This window comes from Acanthochromis polyacanthus, chromosome 21 (assembly GCF_021347895.1).
Source record: "Acanthochromis polyacanthus isolate Apoly-LR-REF ecotype Palm Island chromosome 21, KAUST_Apoly_ChrSc, whole genome shotgun sequence".
NCBI lineage: Eukaryota > Metazoa > Chordata > Actinopteri > Pomacentridae > Acanthochromis > Acanthochromis polyacanthus.
In genome coordinates, this window is record NC_067133.1 from 15,624,156 (window position 1) to 15,647,877 (window position 23,722).

At 39.7% G+C, this 23,722-nt stretch overlaps 2 protein-coding genes across 2 annotated transcripts in view; both read right to left on the reverse strand.

Moving 5' to 3' along the window:
* stat5a (signal transducer and activator of transcription 5a) overlaps window positions 1–4,487 on the reverse strand; it is a 53,447-nt gene extending 48,960 nt beyond the window's left edge. Inside the window, 1 exon segment of the mRNA XM_051941103.1 lies at window positions 4,326–4,487. The gene's annotated coding sequence lies outside the window, so the exon portion shown is untranslated.
* A 5,038-nt stretch (window positions 4,488–9,525) lies between these two features.
* On the reverse strand, window positions 9,526–23,412 carry stat3 (signal transducer and activator of transcription 3 (acute-phase response factor)). The gene is given in 27 exon segments (XM_051941104.1): window positions 9,526–10,690; window positions 10,954–11,051; window positions 12,020–12,082; window positions 12,919–12,975; window positions 13,119–13,264; window positions 13,267–13,328; window positions 13,429–13,483; window positions 13,486–13,570; window positions 13,747–13,841; window positions 13,925–13,982; window positions 14,077–14,212; window positions 14,333–14,425; window positions 15,400–15,487; window positions 15,632–15,679; window positions 15,772–15,865; window positions 15,961–15,990; window positions 16,104–16,163; window positions 16,294–16,319; window positions 16,321–16,387; window positions 16,680–16,831; window positions 17,321–17,479; window positions 18,871–18,971; window positions 19,058–19,139; window positions 19,272–19,364; window positions 19,479–19,722; window positions 20,330–20,479; window positions 23,166–23,412. Coding segments are annotated over 26 exon segments (2,361 nt in total). The 5' UTR covers window positions 20,458–20,479; window positions 23,166–23,412; the 3' UTR covers window positions 9,526–10,649.
* Between the last annotated feature and the right edge of the window lie 310 nt (window positions 23,413–23,722).

Below are 23,722 nucleotides of genomic sequence, written 5' to 3' on the forward strand. Positions count from 1 at the left end.
GCAATATTCAGCATGACTCAATGCTCAAGGCATTAATAAAACACAAAAGAGGTTGTGCTGTGTAACTTTCAAACACCACTATGGAAAAAAAACAACTTGCCACCAAATCAACTCACACGTGGCAGCAGCCTGAGAAGATTTTAGAGTTATATATACATCATTTTCCTGAGCTTTGAGGAAAAATCACGTGTGTTATTGGTTGACTGAGCTACATGGAGTAGTTCTGGGCTTAGGAAACTCGCTGAATGAGCAGTACACTGATGCTAGTTTTGAATGAAGGAAAACTACAACTCATTTCTCACTCAGATTCCCCAACTGCTCGAGGGACTCGCTCACAAACTAGCTTTCCCTAATCTTCGAGCTACCAACCCTCAGTTGTGTGTGTGCCCCTACTGAAGTGTATAACTTGGATCAAACAAAAGACGGCATTGCTAAAAACTTCAAACGCAATCTCAATAACGAAGCCAGCTTTTACATAAAGCTTTTCACAGGCAGCGGGGTTCAAATCAGTCATACTATTGAACCTTAGTCAGCATTTGCAATCATGCATGCTTCAGACGAATGCAAAGCAGCCGCTAAACATTAAAGCGAGTGTAATACACACTATTATGGTTCTGGCCTAATGCAGTGACACCGCAGCAGTAAATTACAACTGAATTTTCCTCCTGTCACTTTGGCCTGAGGAGGGGCATTGTGTAAACATGAGAAAATGATTAATGTAGCCCACGTAAAACTATTCTAGATCTATTCTGGGTTGACCTCTGCCCGATATCCCCTTACACAACGTAAAATCAGAGAGAGAAAAAATAGGGAAGCAACCTCAGCGACATTCATTGGAATTGAAGCCAACACTTTCCTCTCCCAATCTGTGACTTGCTTCATATGGTACAGCACAAACATGCCTAAGACTATTCTCGTTGGGTCACTGAGATAATAACCCACGGCCTTATCATGCCTCTCTGTGTCTGGAAGGGGTGCCTGTCATTCCCCTCCCACTTACTGGACTGAACAGAAGAGAAATCATTGAAAGTCTGGCAAAGAGAGACTTAAAAGGAGAATAAAGGATAATGGCGAAGATACAGGGAGGCAAATCCTGGCTAAGTTATTAGCTGATGAAAATCAAATGTGAGTTTTGTGTGGCGCGGGCAGTGATCTTGGGACAGGAGTACATGCTGTGGATGCCAACAATCAGCAACGCTATTCGACAGATGGATCAGAGCACTCATGGCCTAGACCAGGCTAAAAGCTCATGATCACGTGACCAATGGATTAGCGTTAGCCCAACTGAAAGGGGGAGGAGGTTAGCTTGTATGTCACCACATGCTTCCTGATCACTTCCCTTTCAATGTGTTTCCCTTTCTCTTTCGTTATGAAGCTCCCCTCCTCTCTGTTTGTCCATAACTGTTTATGTTGCATTATTCAAGTATAGTTCAATCATTTGCACCGGAATGTGTAATTGGACAACATCACAAGCAGAAAACACTCAATCTCCCTCCATGTAAAATCTTTCTGCTGTCCATTCTCACCTCCTCTGTTTACAGTGGCGAGTAGCCCCGTGTTCAGCATAGTCATTAGTGCATAAGTGATTCTGACACTTCACCTTTGACTCATAGCTCAGTCACATTAAACCCACTGCTCTAATCTGCTCACTTCCAGCTCCTCATGATGTCAGTGCTGAGAACAAGTCTCCTGCGCTGTCCTCCCAAACTAACGTCTCCACTTACAGTACTCAGATGTTCACGTCAGCCTTTCTCAGGCTCACTGAAGCCTCCGCTACTCTGGCAGCGGTGAGAGAAAGAGTGAGAAGCGCAGGCAAGCTGAAGGACATGCCATGCTGTGAGCACATGGTATAGAGGGCTGGTAGAACAAAACACTGGGCACCCCAGTCTTTCCTGCTGCCACTCCTCTGGCATCTGGGTCTCCCCATCAGGCACACAGTGTGCCAGCCAGTTCATGCCTGGCCAGCATGCCATGTTCCCATGCCAACCAAAACACCCTCCTCTTCACAGAAACCTGGGAAAACCCTCCATTCCTGCGCTCCATGCGCAGCGGCGACAGAGGGGGCATGTGGGGTAACGATGCACTTGCCAACAGGGTTAAACGCTAAAAAAGCACTGACCAGTACATGCTGCTGATTACTGCTTGAGTGATACGTTTCAGCTGAGAGGAACGACCGACAAGAAAAGAATTGACAAGGAAGGAGAGTTTGGAGTAATGCACAAAGAAGCTGAAATGTCAGGGAATAAAATGTCAGAACAAAGGAAAAAAAGAAAGAACGAAAAATTCCTGTCTCAACTTCTCAGAACCTGAGGTGATGTCTTGAAATGACTCTGTCCAAAATCCCTATGTGCTCAAGCAACTGGATTCCTTTCAAGAACCAAAAAGAAGTCCAGTTGCCTTCTTCTTAAGCACTTAAAATTACCAAGAATTGAATGACTGAGAATCTACACACATTTGTTTGAAACCCCAAAGGAGCTAAGAAAGGCAGATGCAGCAACCACAAATTACAACATGATTAGTCACAACTGTTGTTGAATTTAGATTTATTGAGTAATGTCAGTAAAAATACAACACAAACCCACAGCCAAATTGTAGGGTGTCATAAAATAACAGCTCCTACTTCTGTGTTGAGGGGAAAGAACTCACAGGGCAGTCATAACAGAGCCTTAAGTGGGGGCATTATCACAGTAGGCCGAGGGCATTATCACAACATTTTCAATTACTCTGAACCGCAGGAGGCAAAAGCAGTGCCAGTTTGAGTGGAGGAGTCTCGAGGAAATTTTGCAGGGTTGTCCAAAGGAATACAACACAAGCAAAGCTTTGATTTCAGTGAATGAATACCAAGAAGATACGGTCCCTAAAGGTGAGCTCATCTGTACCCGACATACTGTACAGACATCAAAGCATCAGTGACATTTCAGCTCAGCTCTTCATTCAGAAGCAGATACAGCTTTGACAGTCAGCTGAATTTTGACCTTTATGAACCTCCTTTCATGTTTTTTCAGACCACATATCAACAGGTACATGCAAAGAGATGGCAAATGCTCTGTTTTCCTGTACCACACAGATAGAAGAGCTAAAATGATCTCCTGCTAAAATGAACAAATGCAGTCCTGCAACACTCAAGCTCGGTCAAATTCAGTTTTTACATGAACATGGCAGTGGTACATAAACAGAGCTGGTATGAACCACTTAGGTTCTCCACCCTAGATGCCTTAATTTCTCTTGAAAAACATTTTATTCTTCTGCTAAAGTGTAAAATGACTATAGTTGGCTGTGAAGTGTTACTGTGCGTCTGAAAGGAGCCTGTGAAATTTTAGTGATTTTTAAAAATATTTGCTACTTTTAAGTGCTCAATTCTGGCTGGGGTTGTGTTTATTTGTATGACATTTCTCCCACACGTTTTCTCATCAGCATTGGACATTTTTCACTTGACTAAACCCAAACCGGTACCAGTAACTAAATAAGTGCCTGCAGCAAAAGTAAAAGTCCTTTCAAGTAGCAAAAGAGAAAGCACCTGTCCTAAAGAGGGTTGATGTGTTGACATATAAACAGTGTGGTATGTTGTACTTCTCAGCCTGTGCATCAGTTTCACACGTTTTTCCTGTGTTTATCTCCAAAAGTAGCCTGTCTATGGCAGTCAGACGAGTACAAAGCACACCCATTCTCTCTGAAATGAGAAAAAGTGACAAAAAAGGAATCCCGGTGGCTCAAAACACCAGCAGGACACAGAGTATATGTGCAAAACCTCTCAAACGGGCTTAGAGCTGTCAAACTTTTGAAGGATGCCTGTCATGTCAGACTCCTGAGCTCTGAGACACGCTTGTAAGTGTGGAAAAACTGCATTTATGATCCAATTTCAGCTCTGCTGAGCCTTAATGCTGGTTTAACGGTGCATCAGCAGGTCACAGCGGAGTCATTCGAGGTTTAAGGAAACTGAATTAATACCAGCAGCAAGGATGCAACAATCACATGTTGTCCAGATCGACTATATTATAGAAGACAAGAAAACCAAAAAATGACAAACTCACTGGCAGCGCTGACACCATGTGAGTCCGTTAGAATATAGAGATATCACAAGGAGATCCGCCTGTTGATTCGGCGTTAATAAAGAAGAGAAAGATGATTTTAAAAATTAAACAAACAGAAAGACTTACAAGCATCCAAACTGCTGCACAGCCGGAGGAGCAGCCGCCGCTCGCAGTTTGTTTACAAAACGCTGTCAAAATATTCTTTCGCAACGCGGAGCGACAGACTCATAGCGGAAAGACCTGCCGCCACCGAGCACAAACACGGACACAGACATGGCAAACTGCCACACTCACCTCTGTGGAGCGACTCAAGTTGCTGTCGTTTTCTCATAAAATGCGGGGAGAAGCTGCAGCGACGTGAGCGACCTACAACAGGAGTCTGTCCGTCAGTCAGTCAGTTCCCAACAGTTCGCCTCAGTTCACTGCTGCCTCGCTCTCTCGCTCTCTCTCTCTCTCTCTCTCTCTCTCTCTCTCTCTCTCTCTCACAAACCGCCCACTTCCGGAGGTTCTTGCATGTCTGTCAGGGGTAACAAGCAGCTTCTGCTGATTTCTGCCACTGTGTTCTGTCATTTATCAGCCGCATGACCAACACAGTAAATACAATTTACTGCATGTCTGTGCAGATTCTCAGTCATCCAATTTATTCTAAGAGCTAGACTTAAATAAGCCCCTTATAATGGAGGTGAACCATCCCCAAGAACCAAAAACAGAAAAGAAAAATTCAGACACAACACCACCAACAAGTTTTAATAATGTTTTCAAAAACATTTGAATCTAATGTTCAGAGGACGTTTTAAGGATTAAATAATGTTCCTCTAAGGTCAAAGGTGAACTAAGAACATTCAGAGGATGTTTGGAGGATGTTTTCAGTTTATAACAAAAGAAGAACCAGAAAATGTTTTCACCATCTTCTGTCAGCCGCAGATGGCAGAATGTTTTCTTCCTGTAATGATAACAAAGGTAGAGCATTTTTCATGTTATATTATGAGGATGTTTTGGCGATGTTACAACAAAGGTTTTTCTACAAAAAAGTTCCCACAATGTTATGAAGAAAGAACATTCAAGAAGCGATATTTGGAAACTGTTGAGCTTTTAAGAAGAGCATTCTGGGAACTGAAATGAAACGTCCCGCTGAGAATATTACTGAAACTTTGTAAAACTTCCAAAATTAAAAATAAAAATGCTGAGGAAGCTCGTAGAAATTCCACTTATGTTTTACTTTCTTTTGTAATCATTTATTTTACTTCATCACTCTCTCGTGGTGGATAAGGAGTGCCATCTGCACAACATTACTCAATATTCACACATGAATGCTTACAAAACAAACAATGACCAAGCCAGACTTTTTTTTATTATTATTTTAGTTTTGTTCTAATAGCATTCTAAGAAAGTTCTGAGAAGTTCAAGTAATTTTTTTCAGCAGGAATGTTGTTTTCCAGGTTTCAGAATGTTCTCTTTCAAGGTAGGGAAATGTTCCCTAAAGACACTCTTAGACCATCATCCATTTATATTCTTAGAACATTTTCCAAATGTTGCACTGAAAACGTCCCCATTAGGCAACAGTGTGGTAATATTTTATAAAAGAACGTTTTAAAATGTGCTATGTCAGAAAAATCCCCCAAATATTTCCCTTGTAGGACGTACGAAAACTTGAAACATTATTTATTTTTGAATGCTGGTTTGAGGAAATCCCTTCTTTGTTATCATGTCGACGTGTTGTTATCCAGTTCACATTTTTAAAAAACTTTTAACCTGCTAGGAACATTTTTTTTTGAAAATGATAACTATCCTTAGTATGTTCATAATAAATAGAAAGAAAAAATACAGATAAAATAATAATGATGACAATAATCAGAGCTATTTATTCTTATTTATTTAATAGTAATGAGATCTGTTGATAAAGTTTATTCTGTTCTGCTGTTCAGCTCTCTCAAGTTGGAGAATAGCGACGCCTTGTGGTAAGAAACTGAATTGTTTTATAAAAACAACAACAACAACAACAACAACAGAGAATTGTCTTATATTCATACATATTCATATGCTACTGTTTTATTTCTAGGCACACAAGAAATTCCTTGTAATTTTGTGCTTTTATTGTAAGAATGATTAATAGGATCTAAAGGATACAACATTCAATTACTGTTTGAACCATGTCTCACTTTAATTCAACATTTTTCACTTCTTATCTTAGACGGATACAAACAGGAGGTGACAGAGGCTAAAAATAAACCTGTTAAAATTAATTATCCCAGAGGACAAAATGTGCACCCAAGGCACATGTCGCATATAAGACAGCCACACATATAAAGCTGTTCACCTGTCAACACCTTTTGATAGCTGAAGAGAAAAATACATTTTAATCTGTTTGATTGCATCATATATTGTCCTGTTTATCCCCTTGCAATGCATAGAGAAATCTAAATCCTGATTCTCTGTCCTGTAGTAGTGGAAAAATTAGGAAAAATAGTGAATTACAGTTCAAAAGCCTGGCATCAGTATTTTGTATTTAGTGTTGCATATTTTTGTAAGTATCGAAAGTGAAAGTGCAATTTGTAAGCTATGAATAATAATTTTCCTTTAACGAAATCTATCTAAATAAATAACAAATATAGAAAAGAGTGCCTTTAAAGAGATTAAAAGACTAATTTAATATTTTAGGTAATTCAAATGTTGCAAATTCTAAAAACATCCTTTCATGAAGTAGCTTTAGCTAAAGCAAATTGCCTTATGACTACAGCATGCTGTATGTTTGAATAAAAAAGGAGAACAAATAATCTGCTGGATAAATGTACCAGTTGACAATTTATTATGATGGCTGCTGCTGACTGTAACTAATGTGAAAAATCCCCTGCCGAGCTGCAGAACTTTATGACTTCATATTCTCACAACCGTGTAAAAAGTCATCAGTTAGAGTTGCAGTCTCACACCACGGCTTCACTGATTCTCAGGATCGATTGGCTGAGGGACAGAACCAAAGGGTGACAGTTGCGCAGACAGCTGAGTCAGCAGCTGCTGACGGTAATAGCTGTGCATCTCCACGCCCCCTCATCTCCTCAAACCACTCTCTGCTCATTTCCCATCCCCGAGACAGAGAGTGAGAGAGCACTGTAGAGGACGGTAGAGGCTCAGCCATGCAGAAACTGCCTCTTTTCTCTGCCGTTTTACCTCTGCTGTCACACACTCTGGACTCATGGGAATCCCATCAGTTTCGCTGTTGCTCATCGCATCAGTGCTACGTTACAGCTGAAGATACGGTGGAGCTGCACACACGTATACAATGGGGTTTCCAGTCAGGAAAGTCCAGGGATCATGTGCTGAGAGATTTTGTCATCAAAAAGAACAAGAAGCACTTTCACACTGAGAATAGGAGCTATAATAACAGCTCATCGCTTATGTACAGTACCTGCTTGTCTTCTTTTTAAAAATGGCAGAACAATAATGGTCTCAAATGTTTGACAAACTTTAAGGAAATAAATAGAGATTTCCTTTTCTGGGCTGCAAAATCGTTCCTTTATATTTAATTTCATCCAGTCATGGAATGAGTAGGTCAAATGCAATACTTTCCACAAATTCAGTGTGAAAAATACCTCCGAGATAATAATTTGGACTCTTAAATGTATATCTAACTTGACATTGGCTCTAAAACCAATTCTCTCTGCATATTTCCTGCGTATTATTTATCATATTTGTTTTATTGCCTGTCCTAAAGTTTCAGAGTTCCTCTTTGTTAATGATCTGTTATTATTGGTTCCCCCTCATTTCTGCATTTTCGGCATATTTCATGTCACAAACTCTTTCCTGTTCCTGCTTCTCAGCCAGGCCCCTGGAAAAATAACTGCAAAAGTTGTTGGCCCTTATTTTACTTTTAGAAAAAAACATCACTACAGTAAAACCTGTTTAAGATTTCTTTGGATCAGAATATTTATCCAAAGTCTGTTTGTTTATCTGTGACTGGCGGATTTTAGCTTATTACTTCTTGTCCAGTTGAGCACCACGTCAGTGTACAGATTCTAAATGAAAAAGAGAAAATTATTTCGATCACTAATCATCTCTACCTCTCTATTTGTTTTCCATTTGGATGAGGAAGTCCCAAAACCACAGAAGTCACTGAATTATGAATAAATGGACAAAAAATCCTTGAGTTTTAGTCTTAAACCTGTCATTTGTATGTCTTTTTCACCGGAGACGTTTTGAATTACTATAATGGATAAAGCATGTGTTACTAATAACATGTATTATGAGTCCGCTTATATTAAAATGTCCCAATAAGCCAAGGCAGTGTGACAGCGAGCCAACATGAACAACAACCACGACCATGAAACTGAAGCAGCTCAGTGGAATTCATCCATTGTTAATTTGATATGTTGGCCTGTGATTGTCCTACCTAGGGGTGAAAATCTGCTCACTGTGACAAATTCAACAACGTACAAGTGTCCAAAAGATAATTGTAAAGTCAAACAAATTCAGTGGTGTTTTCAGTTATTAATTTGTGGTCGTTTAAGATGTGTTTTCCATTTGAATAGAAAGTCTACACGATCATTTCATTTCTAAGTGAGAAAACAGACAACCTGAACTGCCTTCAGGATCCTTCAAGACGCCTCACACATCTTACATCCTGTGTTTCGGTGGCTTTCTTCATGCTGTCCAGGATGCAGGACAGAGGAGGAGAGTCCTTTTGTCCCCACAGCAGTCCATCACCTGAACTCTGAGCCGTCCCTGCTCCGTCATCACAACGTTCCCCTGTGGACCGTTTCACTTTGATGGAACTGCACAATGTACTAATTATTACTATGAAGCGCTTTAAAATTAAGTCAGTTCATATGTACAACTTTCAGTTTATGTGTTATGTCTTATGTTTGTGTTTCATTTACTGCTCTCTCTACCTTTTAATTGCCCCTCAGGGATAAAAGAATAGTCTTTTGGAATTGGTCTGAATCCTACTGGTTAGATTTTGTCTAACTTTGATGTTTGTGAGCCCTTTGTATATACTTTTATATTTTGACTTGCAAGTCTATAACTACAGATTGCTAATTTTAGTTCGAACTTGTCTTATTGCCTTGTTGTCTTTATTTCTATGTAACAACTAATGCCATCTGCTCCTGGCTCAGGTAGTAGTGCAACATGTAAAAGGGCTGCTTGAGGTTGAATGTGAATGTCACAAGAACACAGACAACATCGCCCCATAAAGATATTGCTGTCTCCAATCGCCGTCAATCAGTATACATTTACATTCAACTTGTCCAACAGCTAGGGCGCCATTTATATGCCTGCACAAGTCAGAGCAACAGTTTATAATGGCATTGCACGCTGGTGCACTTCTCAACTTAGACTGTTCAGATTTATCAACGTTTGTCCTGCTGCTTAAGGAGAAGCTTCTCACGCAGTATGAAGCAAATATAGACAGCTGGTAGTTTGAATCACTCATTTCTGGATAAATGCAGATTGCTTTACCGGCTTTCCAGTTAGAAACACAATAAATGCTACCACGACTGGCTGGGAAGTGATTAATTAAAATAGTTTATTTACATTTGAAGCACTATGTCATTTGCTCAGAGTATTTTTTGAATTCCACCAAAATGCCAATACCTATATGATCCTCTCATTTGGTTTGATATGACAAAGAGCTGAGGCTTGCCCTGGATTCAAATTGAGAGGATTTACTCAAGTGTATGAAAGGTTAAAGTCAGCTGCTACACGCCTTACTGTGTGCACATCTATAATCTACATTATCGATAATAAATCATTCAGAAATGACTTCCATTACACATCTGATCACATCAGGAGAAATCCAGCACAATGAAAAATATTTAAACTGCAAATTTCTAAAACAAGCCCAACACACATGATCACAAAATACAGTATTGAAGTGGGAGAGAGAGGAAAAAAACTGCACTGCGTTTACATTTACAATTACAATTACATCATTTCTCACAACACTAGAAGTTTACAGGAGAATAAACTCAGAAGTGTCAGAAATTACGTGTCTCTTCGGCATTATAACACTTCAAATGGCTCTGAGAAATGCACGAAGTTTTCCATTTTTTGTAAAAACCGTAAAGAAATTTAACCAAAATAAGTTGGGGCAACTGTGACATTACATTTGGCAGGGACACTCTAAAAAACAAACATCAAAAACATGCCAAAGTACAATTCCAAAGCAGCATAGCTTATACAATTATTCTCAATCCATTTCTCATTTTTAAAAAAAAGAACAGATTTATTACTTTAAAAAGTCAACAACACAAAAATACAATGCTTTCAAAAATACAATTCCTTAGACTTGAATGTTTTAAGGAACTTAAAAAAATCTTTGAAGAAGTGAAAGCAGGATGCTGCCTAAAACTGGTCAGTATACATCAAGAGTTTTTCACAATAGGCTACATAAGGACAGTGAAAACCTAAATACATGACAATTCTTTTTTAGAAGAACATCTTTCAAAAAATCTCTCATCTTTGCTATAGTGAAAGTAGGTAATTTTTACATTGGAACAAAGAACAAACTGTACAGGCAGATTGTGTGAAAAGAGAAAGAAATAAATCCTCATTAGATCCTCTATTACAACATAGTAACAAATCCCAACAAAGACAGAAAGAAAATGAAGAACTTGGTAATTATTTTCACATTGGTGATGCTACATCCATATCCAAAGTAAGTGACTCTGTGGAAAACAACAACAAAAAAACAACCAATCAATGTTAGGTCAAGCTTTGTCGTATTCGTCTGTGCTTAAGGATTACCCTTCTTTAGAGGGCATGGGATTTAGCACACGGTTTTAAAGACACGTCTCAAATTATGGGCGGGAGTTCGGCATGTGCTTGTGGTGGCAAAGGCTAGGAAATACAAACCTGAGGATTCATTATGCAAATTATTTTCTCCAGTGCAAATCTATGTCAGTATATGCGCTATGTGTCAGTGACTCACCCAAATGTCCTTGATTAGCTTCAGCTTCATTGTGCATCAGGGAGTCGAGAGTGCGAGGCGACATGGGGAACAGGTCACTGGTGTTTCCAGAGTTTGTGCTGTGAAAAAACAAACAAAAAAGAAGACAAGACGTTAAAATAAAAATCAAAATGCCTACTGATGGCCGAACAAACATTTCCTGCTCTATGTGAGGTAAAAGATTTTTTTCATTGTAAGTACTGTGACAACATCTTTGTTAGCCTGCGATACCACAAGTGATACACTAATAGCATTACATCTTCTAACTCTGCATGACAGCGTTTGTCTTCATCACACTGACAGAGCAACCACAAGTTGAACATATTAGTGGTTAATGTACAATAAAGTCGTATTTCAGCATTTGTGTCAGTATGTAAAGTCATGGTTGCAATAGATAAAAGATGGAATGGTTCTGTGGTAAACACAGAACATTTAAAAGAGGCTTTCAATCTAAAACACCAAAACACATTACCAATTTAATGAGGACAGAGTGGGAAGATTTTTAGGCTGTGATCTGCTGGGTTATGCTTTAATCTCAGGCACAAAGAATGCATGTTAATGACAGCTACACTACAGTCAACGTTACAACATTTGGTTAGCATAGTGGATTAATTGGATCGAACAGGCCATTACTCAGCCTTTTCTTCAGGCTTAACAAAAAATTTCCTTTTTTTGGTTCCGTCTTTCTGCCAACTCACATGGCTATTGCCTTCTCTATTTTCTCAGTGAATTATAAATAGATTTTTAAGTGTTAATTGTATCTCCCAAAATAATTAAAACATTTTGGACAATTGAACCATTATATATGGATCTGGATGACTGATTATGACAAAAATGTCAGGAAAACAAGAGTATGACCTGGGCAAAAGGAAAACTGATGAATGGCAGGGAGATGCTCTTCAAAGCAACTGTGAACTAGGACACAAAACAGGAATAATATGGGTGGGTTTACTGCATGATTATCCATCAAACCCACTCATCCAGCACACAGACAAAGTCAGAAGATGCACACACAGCCCTACATGCCACCTCCCGCCCGAGTGGCTACCCTAACGGGAATCCGTTCCCAAGCAGCTCACTCTCCGGCAAGTCCATGAACACGGAGGGACACCTACGGAGACAGGTTCAGGATCTCACTGAGCAAACCTCACAAAGCCACCAGCACGCCATCAAACCCCCTACCAACCAAAGTAACATGGCTGATGGCCTGTTTATACACTCTCCGGATGTCAGGTCGACTCACGCTGTCACACTCACCTTGCAGCGAATACTCCACTCCTCCTCTGCACTTCTAATATATCTTTTTGTTTCATCTCGTATATCCAGAGCAAATTTTGGCATTTTTAAAATAAATTAGTTATGAATATCCAGTATTCTAGCATTGTATACTATTGATTTTTCTCTGCTAAAGGGGTAAAGGTAAATTTTCTGAGGTTAAGTGCTGATGCTGACGCAGTTCAGATTGTTGTTTGTGTGCACATGAAAAACTAATTTTGCTCTGATTACAACCACACTTAACATGTGGTGGTGGTCAGACATACAATCACCTATAGAAATGCGAGTGCTACACAGGGTATTTCTCATATTTAGTAATGAATGGAGTCACAGTTAGTGGCCATGTGAAAAAGCAGCCCTGTCGAAACTGACTTATACAGAATCTGCAAATTCTGGGTTCACAATACTTGGTGTAAATATTGCAGTGGTCCCTCCAATCACATTGCTGACTTATAGTGAGAGTCAACACATTTTGTTCTCTCTCTTCTATTTTGACAAGACTACCCACATGCAAGAAAAGTCGAGGTTGCATCTTGAGCGGGAACATTCAGTCTTCATAAAAGGAAAACATCAACCACTAATAAGGGCAACTTCAGTGGAGGTTTACTGGGTGGCATGCGATCATCCTCTAATATGATTTCTTACAAATAAAGGAGAGCAATGGATACTTACGGGGTGACACAGATGAACTTTGTCTTTAAGTATGGCTGGGTAACTGTAAGGGAAACAAAATGTTAGCGAAAAAAAAAATACTGAGGCACAACAGAAAGTAAGCAACTGTAATATAATACTGAACCTATAGCATCATAACTTTCTTTTAAATTGCATAAACACCATCAAGAACAAGGGCATTGACTTACTGCTTGTTGAAGTCTCCTCCCATCTCAGGTTCAGGAGCTGCTTCTGGCCTGCAGTATTTTCCAAAAGCTTCCTCTTTGGGGATTTCAGGATAGAGGTAACGAGGGTGAAACCAGGATGTTGGTGGGTCCATAATCTTGTAGCCCATAATGATATCAGCAAGAAGACACTGCTGTTGAGCTGCTGCTTGGTGTACGGCTCCACTGACTGGATCTGGGTCTTTCCTGCAAACACACATGAAAGCTCAGTGTCACAACAAAACACTAAATTCTGAAAGCATCATTAGACAAAGAATCCTTCACTAAACAGCTCCAAAATACTCACCACTGATGTCCTTCTCTACCCAAGTAAATGTGATGCCGCCTTCCTTGCTGGCTTTCACTGAAGCGCAGCCAGGAAAGTGCCAGGAGGTTTGGGACTCAGAATGGCCCTCTCCCTCTCCTTACTGATAAAACCCATGATATACCTGTAGACAAGCAACGGAAGTCAATTAAATACATGCTTGATTTTAAAAATAGTGCGTTATTTTAAAACTGTTGACTGCTGCATGTGAAAAACACTTTGAACACTGTGAAAGGAAGGTAACAGGGAATTCCAATGCCTGCTCTGGGATCTGCCTGTAAACAAAGGACGACCTCTCACCCTTCATTCCACAGTGCGAGGATATACTTCTTCACCAGGTCAATAATGTTGTCCAGCCACACCCAGAAGGAGAAGCCTTTGCCAGCCATGTTTTCCTGTGAGGAGGAGGGTAAAATGTAACTCACACAGAGCACTACAGGATCAAGAGTAAACAAATTGTGACCGTCGGGTGAATTACCTTACAGAACTTGGCCCAGGTGATCTGACATCCAGAGTAGTTGACGCAAGGCCCTATGTGGGCAATGAAAAAATACCATCGCATATTAGCATATAAAACGGTGCAAAATTGAAAGATTTAGAGGTTTTCAGGGTTTGTCATTTCACCTAGTAGTTTCCTCAGCCAGTGTGGTGAGCTGTTCAATGGTCAGGCCTCTCTTGGTAGTGGATGAGAACTGCCAGCTTAACACCTCAGCCACTTGGTCCCATGTCCCAACTGGAGGCTTTGTGAAGAAGTTCACATTCTGCGCAAAGAAACCCAGAGCAACATGGTTTGAAAACATAAACTCAGACCGTCAACTCGACTGTGACAATGTTCTCCACCTGCAGAGTTCAGCCCCTTTCCACCAGAGGGTGCTGCCTTACCTTCGGTGATTAGTGAGCATGTTGTACCAAAGAATGGAGGCCCAGGCATTGGGCATCTGGCAAATGTTTGAAATGACTACCACAGCAGGGAATGAGTCTGCAAACACAGAGGAAAATGAATCATAGTGTGTTTATTTTGTCTTCACTTTTCGAACATTGTTATTCATTGCTGACATTTGCCCTACACATTGATGTGAAAGTGTGTCCATTTCTATTTCAGTACATTGTCTTGTCACAGGAATTCTTCAGGATGTCCTCCCATTAAAAACTGCTCTTACACCTAGAAACATATATGTTGCACCCTGAAATAAGGGTCGGGCAATGCAAATATGCCAAATCACTCACAAAAGATTGGTATGATAATAACATACTGCACTGAAATTGAATGCTAACACTATAATATTAAGATTTCAAAGTCATTATGTGAAGGCCAGGCACCAGCAAGTCGGTTGTGGCCAAAAGCACAGGGTCTTAGTTCTTATTTAGTACCTTAATTCAAGTAAGGCAATAAATAGTAGCAACACTGCTTATTTTCACTAATAACGCAATCTAATTCATCCATTATATTACACACACTGTGAATGCCAAGCCAACACCTGAGGATATAACTATGTGATTCATTAGATGCTTGAAGGAATACATAATACATCAGGCTTCATAATCAACTTAAAACTTAACATTTAGATACCAGAGTCTCTGTATATTCAAGCAAAGAGGTTTCTTAACCATGATAGACAGGAGAAAGCTGTAAAAAATCAAATGCTGCTTCGGTCTAAATATTCAGGTCCTGTGCCTGTGACCGTGCTCTCAATGGGGTAACTGAGGTCAGGTCAAAAACTAGGTTAGTGGAAGAGAGTTTTATCTTTCAGAAAACATTCTGAAGGAGAACATTCAGAAGCTGAGTGGTGACAGTCTCCGCAGGCGGGAGACTTTGCAAATGACTCATCTGTCTGCTGACGAACTTCACAATGGGTGTCAAAGAATACAACTGAACGTTGCTTTGGAGATGCTTCGAGTTTATTGACTTCTAGTGTTGTGCCAATGTTAAACTGAGAAAGTAGAAATGTCTACTCACCTCCAGATCTATCTTCAGGCCTTGGTGATACACTTCTGTCTCAAAAGTGATAAGATGGAGTTCCTCTGTCACAATCAAAGAGGCCTAAAGACAAGAGATTAATCAAAGCTCTGCATGAAACAATCTATGTGTATAAGAAGTAAAACCAAACCCTATGATTTAGACACCAAGTGCAGTTGCTATTACAGCCATTACACTACCCTAAAAACTATGAGAAATACAACTTACATCGCTATTGGTCCGGCCACCGTTACCACATCTCTGTTCTCGCAGGGTCTGCAACAAACAGGAAATCAGTGCTCCACAGCAGGCCTTTATCAGGAAACTTCATCACTTTGAAGCAGAACGAGGTGTCCTCTATTACTCACCAAGTGTTTGAACTCTGCTGACAGGCTGCCATTGTTGGATTCCTCCATGTTCATAACTTTTGTGTTGGTACCGAGGATGTTGAACTTTCGGGACCTAAGAAAAATCATGGTATAGCAGGAAATAAGACTCCTCTCTACAATTATGTGCATGAAGTGCTTAGGCTGAGAAGAATGTTCTTAAAGTCTTACCCTCGAATTGCAGCCACATCCCCAGATTCCCTGAAAAATAAACAGTTCAAATTAGTAAAGCAATCATTTCCACTGTTCTGTAATGTCTAGCAGCCCTTCTTGATCAAAACTTAATCAATGTTGGAACTAGTTGAAAAACTCACTTGTCAATGCAAACTTTAATTTTCAGCTGGTAATTGAGTTCAGGAAACTTTACCAGTAACCTTGAAAAATTAGAAAGAGACAAGACAGAGAAAAATGCATTAGTATATAAAATAATGTAACTGTGGCTGTTTCTGTCACAAAGGACACATGTTGTTTCTGATACTTCTGAGTTGTAAGCCTTAATCTTACCTGACTTTATTTGTGAACTGCACTCCCTGTTTTGATGACCAGAGGTCTGTCTGGATGCATGGGCATACAAGGCTGCCTTTCCACCACAAAAGCACTATAATACAACATAGATCATGCTTCAGAGATTTCCAGCAAACACAACAGTATATGGCAAATAGTTTTAAGTGTGTCTCACAGGCTTTATGCAAACAATGACTAAGAAATCATCAAATTTTGTAATTTAAGAGTAAAATGTGACATAAAGCTCTATGTCATTAATACGTGCAATTCTGAGCTTGGACTCTTTCCATCATACACTGTTCCCAAGGATCAATCATTTATTCATATTAGCAGTTGCAAACTCTGTCTGGGTAAAACATGAAGCAAAGACTCATCAAAACAAGTACCTCTTCATGAGGTTTCTGAACAAATCCACGATCTTCTCCTCCAGGGCAGGCCGGTGCTGAATGATGGGGTCTCCTTTGTAGGACACCTTCTGCTGAAGCTCCTCCAGCTTCTTGATCTGCTGACGAATCTGGAGCTGGGACTCAGCCAGGATGTGATCCTGATTAGGAAATTATTTGTAGTTTAAGTCTGACATCTTAAAAGAAGAAGCAAGTTGTCACTTTGACTTGATAATGCTGGTGGTTGGTGGCTGAGCGTACTACTGCAGGCACATTGTCCGTGTCTGTCTAAATGGAGGGAGATCCCAGAAGCAGAGCAGAGTGGAGACCAAAGTTCACAGTCAGTTAGCAAGAATCATCTATTTATGCCAGAGGAGACAGTCATAGCTAGCTACAGTGAGAAATCTCTTATTTTATTTGATTACAATAATTAATTTGTTCAGAAAATAAATACAATACTCCACATTTACATGATTTGTGCCAAATGTATGCAAGTAAGTTGTGTAAATAAAGCTTTTACTGACAAAAAAAACAGTTTTTCTTTTAGAATCTCTGAAATTAACAGCATTCCACTTGATAAACTATTTTGATAACTGTTTGATATTTGCTTCTTCCTAAAATGAGTGTCCTTCAATTCTTAAAATTGGTTACCATGTCTCGAGGCGATCGAGGCAGATGTTTGGGGGACCTCCAATACAGGCAATTTGCTGTCTTCTCTTCCAGTCTGCCAGTTCTTCATCTGTCAGGTTCTTCTGTACGTAATCCATGGCAGTCAGCAATCCTCCCATCTCTGTCACGATTTGCTACAAGATAAGAAGGACAGCACGCATTCATTATGGACACAAACAACTATGGGGTACAAACTTTCTCTCATTGTGAAGGATTTCAAAAATGCTTCAAAATTAATATTTAGAACTACCTGTAGGTTTTAAAATGTGCTACATGTTATATTTTGTGTGTCATGGTAGGCTTTACAGTGGTCCCTCATCTAACGCTGGGGTTACGTTCCAGACCCCCCAATCACGATAGACGAGGAGGAGGGAGTCTGGACTTACACGTATTTCAAGGCTTTATAAATCCTCCCTACACACCATAGAGCAACATTATGCACAGCAATCAGACATCTATATGAAATGGACAAGGCGAGATGCTGAAGGCTGCTACACGCGCGAGACGGAGGAGACTGATGCTACGGATGCTGAGCCAATCAGTGCCCAGTGCTGTACGCTGCACAGTTTATTTCAATTAAATACTCCTTTCATATGTTTTAATTATTATTTTTAATATATTTTTATTTGGTTTTCAATTTTTTGTTCTAGAAAATGCTTATTTTACCACAAAAATAATTCAATTAATGTACCGATCGCAGAGCCGGTCACTGTGACTGAACTGTTGTGCTGCAATGCACCATGGGGGTTTGGGTTGCTGGGGGTTTAAATGTCATTATTGTGGTTTATGTTAGTGTTACAGTGTTATTATTGTGTTTTAGTGGCATAGTCAGCCTAGTTAGTTTGGTTACATGTTGTGTTGTCAGGACCGTGAGTGTGCAGCTTAGTCTGTCTGATGACCTCCTGCCACATTTTAAAAGGCGCTGTTCTCTATGTGTGTCAAAATTAAAGCATCTGCCAATTGCAGAGTGCCTAAAGGACAGATATTAGTTCTCCAGCGTCCTTCTTCAATGCAGCTGGCTACAATAATATATAAAAATACCTGTGACATAGCGAAAAATCTGCGATACCAAATGCAATTTAAAATTCTGCAACACAGTGACCACTGTATTTTTGTACCAAATAGTATTGCTTATTTTCATAGTTTTATAATTTGTCTTGTTTTGCAAATGCAAGGTAACTTCTAAAATAATTATTTATCACACTAACACTCCTGCTTCAGTTATAAGTTATGAAACAGTAGATAAATTTTATGTCTAGTCAAAGTCGCAGCCAAATTGTGTGCAACACGGATGACCGCTACACATATCACAGGATATGACAAGTCTATGGTGGTGCTTTATCACACCTGTGTCACTCAGTAACCCTAAGCTGGGTGTGAACTGACTAACAATATTAACCATTTATTTCTAAGTAAATTCAATAGTTTTACATGTGATTCTTGGTATCTTGCCAAGTTGATATGACTCAAGTGCTTTTTCATGTACATGTTTTTACTCACAACATGGTAAGGTAGAAATACCTACCCTTCTGAGCTGGTCCAGGGCGCTCAGCATCTGCTCGAGTTGAGCCATCTTCTGTCTGGTGGCAGCAGCCTGGCTATTTCCATTTAGGTCCTGGGACAACTCTGTTCGAAGCCAACACTGAGATGAGCATTTCAAATCTATTACTATCACTGTGATATATATTGAGATGATGATGATTAGAATATACCTCCTTGACTTTTCAGAGTCTTGTAATTGAAGTCGAAGTCATCTTGCAAGTTTTCAAGCATTTTCATCTTCTGTTCCATATCCTGTAGAAAAACAGATGATAATATATACAAGCATATGCTCAGAGAGACTAATCACATGATGGTAAGATAACGTTCAGTATCTTTATGGGGCATATCCAAAAATGTATTAGTGTGTCTGTGATGGAAACTAACCTGCACCCGCTTCCTGATGTCTTGAAGATTGTGCTCCAGTATCTGTTGCTTCTCCGTCACTACTGTCCCAGTAGGATGGGCTGCCTGGCCGTCCTGTGAGAGAATAAAAGATAGGCTGATGTTGAGCCATTGTGCAAACTCATACATAACAAAGATGATATTTCCAAATGACACTATAAAGACTAAAATACAGGTTTCTGTGACTACCTGTGTAGCAGACGTGGCAGTCTGCAGCAGCCTTTGCTCCTCCCACAAACAGCGAGCAACAATGCGGGCGATATCCATCGGCTTCTCCAAGTACTTGCTCTGCAGATGCTGTTTGATTCTGCGCAGGTTATGCTGGTAGAGTACATTGTTCTCTTGCAGGAAACGGCTATACTGCTGGTCTATTTCTCCCAAGAGGTTGTGGAAAACCAATGTGGCATGTGATTCCTTATTGGCAGCATAAGCCCTTGTAAAAGACAAGACAAAGTATTCAGGATACAATGATTTGTAGTGAAGTTTTTCCCCCATCTCAAAAAGGAGAGGGTTATGAAAAATTCATTTTGTGGATTTACTGTAACTGACTCCAAGTTTGTCAAAATACTCAAAGCAACAATTATGACAGAAAACTATGGAAGCCAGATGATCCTGTGCGCCCTAAGACTGTTCTTTGACTTGTAGCCAAACGCTCCAACAAATTTTACTAAAACTTCTTCAGATATTTTAAGCTTATCTTTCATATTACTTGTCAAAAAAATGAAAAGTGGACAGAAAATACCACCTGTTTCAAAGACAATACTGTAACTTTTATTTTATGAAAATAAAAACAATTTGTAATTCAGTAAGAATACACTACAGAGCACTGCAATGGTGTTCTGAGATGAGAAGAAAGCAAGAGAAAAAGATCACAGTAAATGTTAAAACACAACAGCTTTCTGCATGGTAAGTTATCAGGAAGTCATGGTGAGTGACTGAGTACCAATCAGGAGAGAGTGGATGATGAAAGCAATTTAAAGGTGTGTGCTAACCGACAGGAGGAACTGAAGGCAATTTCTGTATAGAGCCTGGTTTCTTACCAGTCCTGACTCTCAATCCAAGGGGCAAGAAACTGCCGTAGCTCCATTGGGAAGCTGTCACTGTACAAGTGGTACAGTTGCTCCAGATACCTGGTCTCCAGCTGCTGTAACTGGTTCCACTGGGCCATCCTGACAGATACTGTCTCAAATCTAAGCAAAAAAGATGGAAGTAACAACACAAATTAAGCAGGACACCCAGAGAATGCCTCTGGAAAGATACATACTGTTAATTATTTTAAAAAAGCAGTGTCACATATCTTAACGGAATAACTGTTACACTCATCAGAAAGAAATATCTAAATATCATGTTTTCTCTGAAAACGATGACAGGCCCCTGGGAGGCCTCCTATTCAGCACAGTCACTTCCTGTTCACTGCAACACGGTACCACGAAATATAGGCCGACATGAACAGCTGTCAACTCCCTTAGCAGAGAGGAGTTAATGATCTTTGGCCGAGGTTTTGCCCAAACGGTATTTGCTAGAAACAAAAGCTTACTTCCTTGTCTCAACTCTTGAAAAGCTACAGTTGGTAGGTTTGAAATCAGAAAACCATACTCTTTGGCACAACAAAAACTGGCTTTTCACATCTTCACATTACCTCTCTGAAGCACAATGCGTTTTAAGCAATATTCTTTCATTTGTAAACCACCTGCTGGCAGAGACAACCACAGGGCAGGCTCTCATAGCCTTCTCATCATATCAGCAAGAGGCTACATTGTTCCTTGGAGGTTTTCAGACTGTCTACTAACAAAAACCAGGCATTCAATAAATCTAACAAAAAGTCATCTCCTTTACTATATTAAATAACAGACTGAGGCCTTTGTTTAATCATTGCATAACATTTTGGACAGTGGAAAGTAACAGAAAGGCTACCAGTATCCACAGCACCAATATTTAGCATCAAGTTAATCGCATCTTATCAACAACAAATAAGGAAAAGGAATAAACCCATTGTCAGTGTTAATGATTAGGCCTTTGTTTTATAACTAGAATGTCAAAGGTGTAAAAGAGTCTCCTGTAACTGACTGTAAAGGGCATATTTAATTGGAGTGGTAACTGAGTAATAAGTTCCATCTTATTGTATAGTTACTATAGGGAAGTTTCATATAATTCATGCCAGCTTCCTTTGAAAGCCACAGGTAAAACAATTACTCTCAATGACATCATTTTGGAAGGGATTTTTTTTAAGCATGTGAAGCACAAAACTAACTGTCTCACCATTGGTGCAATTTTCATATGACCCATGTTCCTCTTTCACTGACATATGAAAAATATGCTTATGCATGGTGTGGATTTCTGGGCATTTGACAAGCATGACAGGTACTCTATCCCCAAAAACAGGAGACCAAGACGTTTATTAAAGGAAATTTGCAAACATCTTCGTAAAATGAGACTTTCATTAAAGAATCTTTTCCATTATCTTTATCATGTGTCTCCAAATGTTCCAATCTCTCCATAATATGAACTCACTACCGAAAGTGGGTCAAGTACTCTGACATATGGTAGAGACTTTCTATGAGAACTCTCCAGAATTATCAATAAGCCCATTTGTACATACATACACATATGCATATGGGTGTTTTATTACTGATTTCTGATTATTTTGAACAAATCACTACTTTGAGTTTGAAACTAAAGCATCCATAAGGAAATTTGTATTGTAAGCTGATACATTGATGAGATCAGAAACTCTGAACATATTGTCTGTTAGTCAGATTACTTACATATTTTGTCTTGGTGATCACACTGTAAATGACTGATGATGAAGACCCTTTCAAAAATGCTCACATTTCTAAAATATTGATCCAGGCGTCCAGGCAAAGATTCTGCCTTAACCTCACATCTTGCTCTGATTTTTTTTTAACCCATTCTGATGGTGTACAAGCAGATTTCACAGGTCAATATAAGTCAACATATTTAAACCTGCCAAGGAAGGAAGCTGTGTTTGTCCACTGTCCAATGCTGGGTAATGATTTAGCACTAACTGTAATACACAATGTGATTCCTTAATGATACACTATTTCGGGAAGTACTTCCTTGAACAAACAAAGAAAACAGAAACCATGCCAAGTTTACATTTTTTATGATCTACGTAAACACAGATGACAATAAAGGCACTATTATGTAAGACATTATAGACGCTACAAATTATGATGTGCATTTGAGAGTCATGCTGTAAATCAACAGCCTGTAAGTAGTCTGATACGCAGTCGCACTGGCAGCTCTTAATACAGTATTTCTGAAAAATCTATGCCTGTCATACACCTCTGAATTAAGATTGTGTGAAGTAATGAACAAATCATTTTTAGAATCTAATTTGTGTAATGGGGGAACTGAATCCCACTGACTGATGTGAGACATGTTGGCCTGCAGGTAGCATGGAGATGGGCGTGACAACTGATAGCAAACAGTACCAATACAGTCACCATGACCCACATTTTACTGGGGCTAAATAAGCATTTCCTGTAAAATCTTCTTTTATGGCACTTTACCAAGGGGCATTATTAAACTAAGCGACCGAGAACATAGCACACATAAAAATACATTCAGCATAACAAGACTGTGAGTTCTGGTTGTAATATTAGCTTCGTGAGGTGCAAACAGAGGTGAAATGCCACACAAAAAACGCAGTAACACTTTAATAACTTATGTAACGAAGGTGTCTTCAGCATGAATAACTTATAACGCAGCCACAGTGCTGCAACTGTGCTTTCGTATCCTTGTGGATACCACAGCTACCTCGACATTACTGGGGTCTGCTGTCACATTATAATAGCCTCGGATGTGAGAAAAATTAATAAGATCAAATAGAGAAGTCGATTTTTCGTCGCTTACCTTGCTCGTTGTCACTTTTATTGAAAGTTTCGTCGTGAAAAATAGCAACCTTTCAACCACACTGCACTGACTACAACAGTCAGTGAGAAGTTTCAGAATTCAAAACCCACAAAAAACGTAGAGAAAACTCAGAAAAAGCTCTTAACTCTGTTATCTTCTCTGCCAACACGAGAAACAGTTCTCCGACGCAAGAACTGTGCTTCTAACCCAACCCATTCCCTACATTGCAGTCTTTCCAGCCACATAAACGCTGTAGTCACTTTATTGACAACTGTAACTACCAATAACAGGAGGTGAATCTGGTGAAGCCAATCAGAAAGCAGCTTATGAGCAGTAGGGGCGGGACGTTATAGCGAGGTTGGTTGCGGCTGCTCTGTTTACTGCTGTCGCAACTGAGCTGTTCCGCCCAGCACACCCTCCCCCGCTGGAGGAAAGCAGAGCACCCTCACGCAGACGTCATTTCGGAGGGAGGTCGAGCATTTCGAAAGAACAGCCAGCCTGGAAGTCATCTGAGTTACTGGCAATGCCGACGTCATCAAGACTTTAATAAGTGCTGT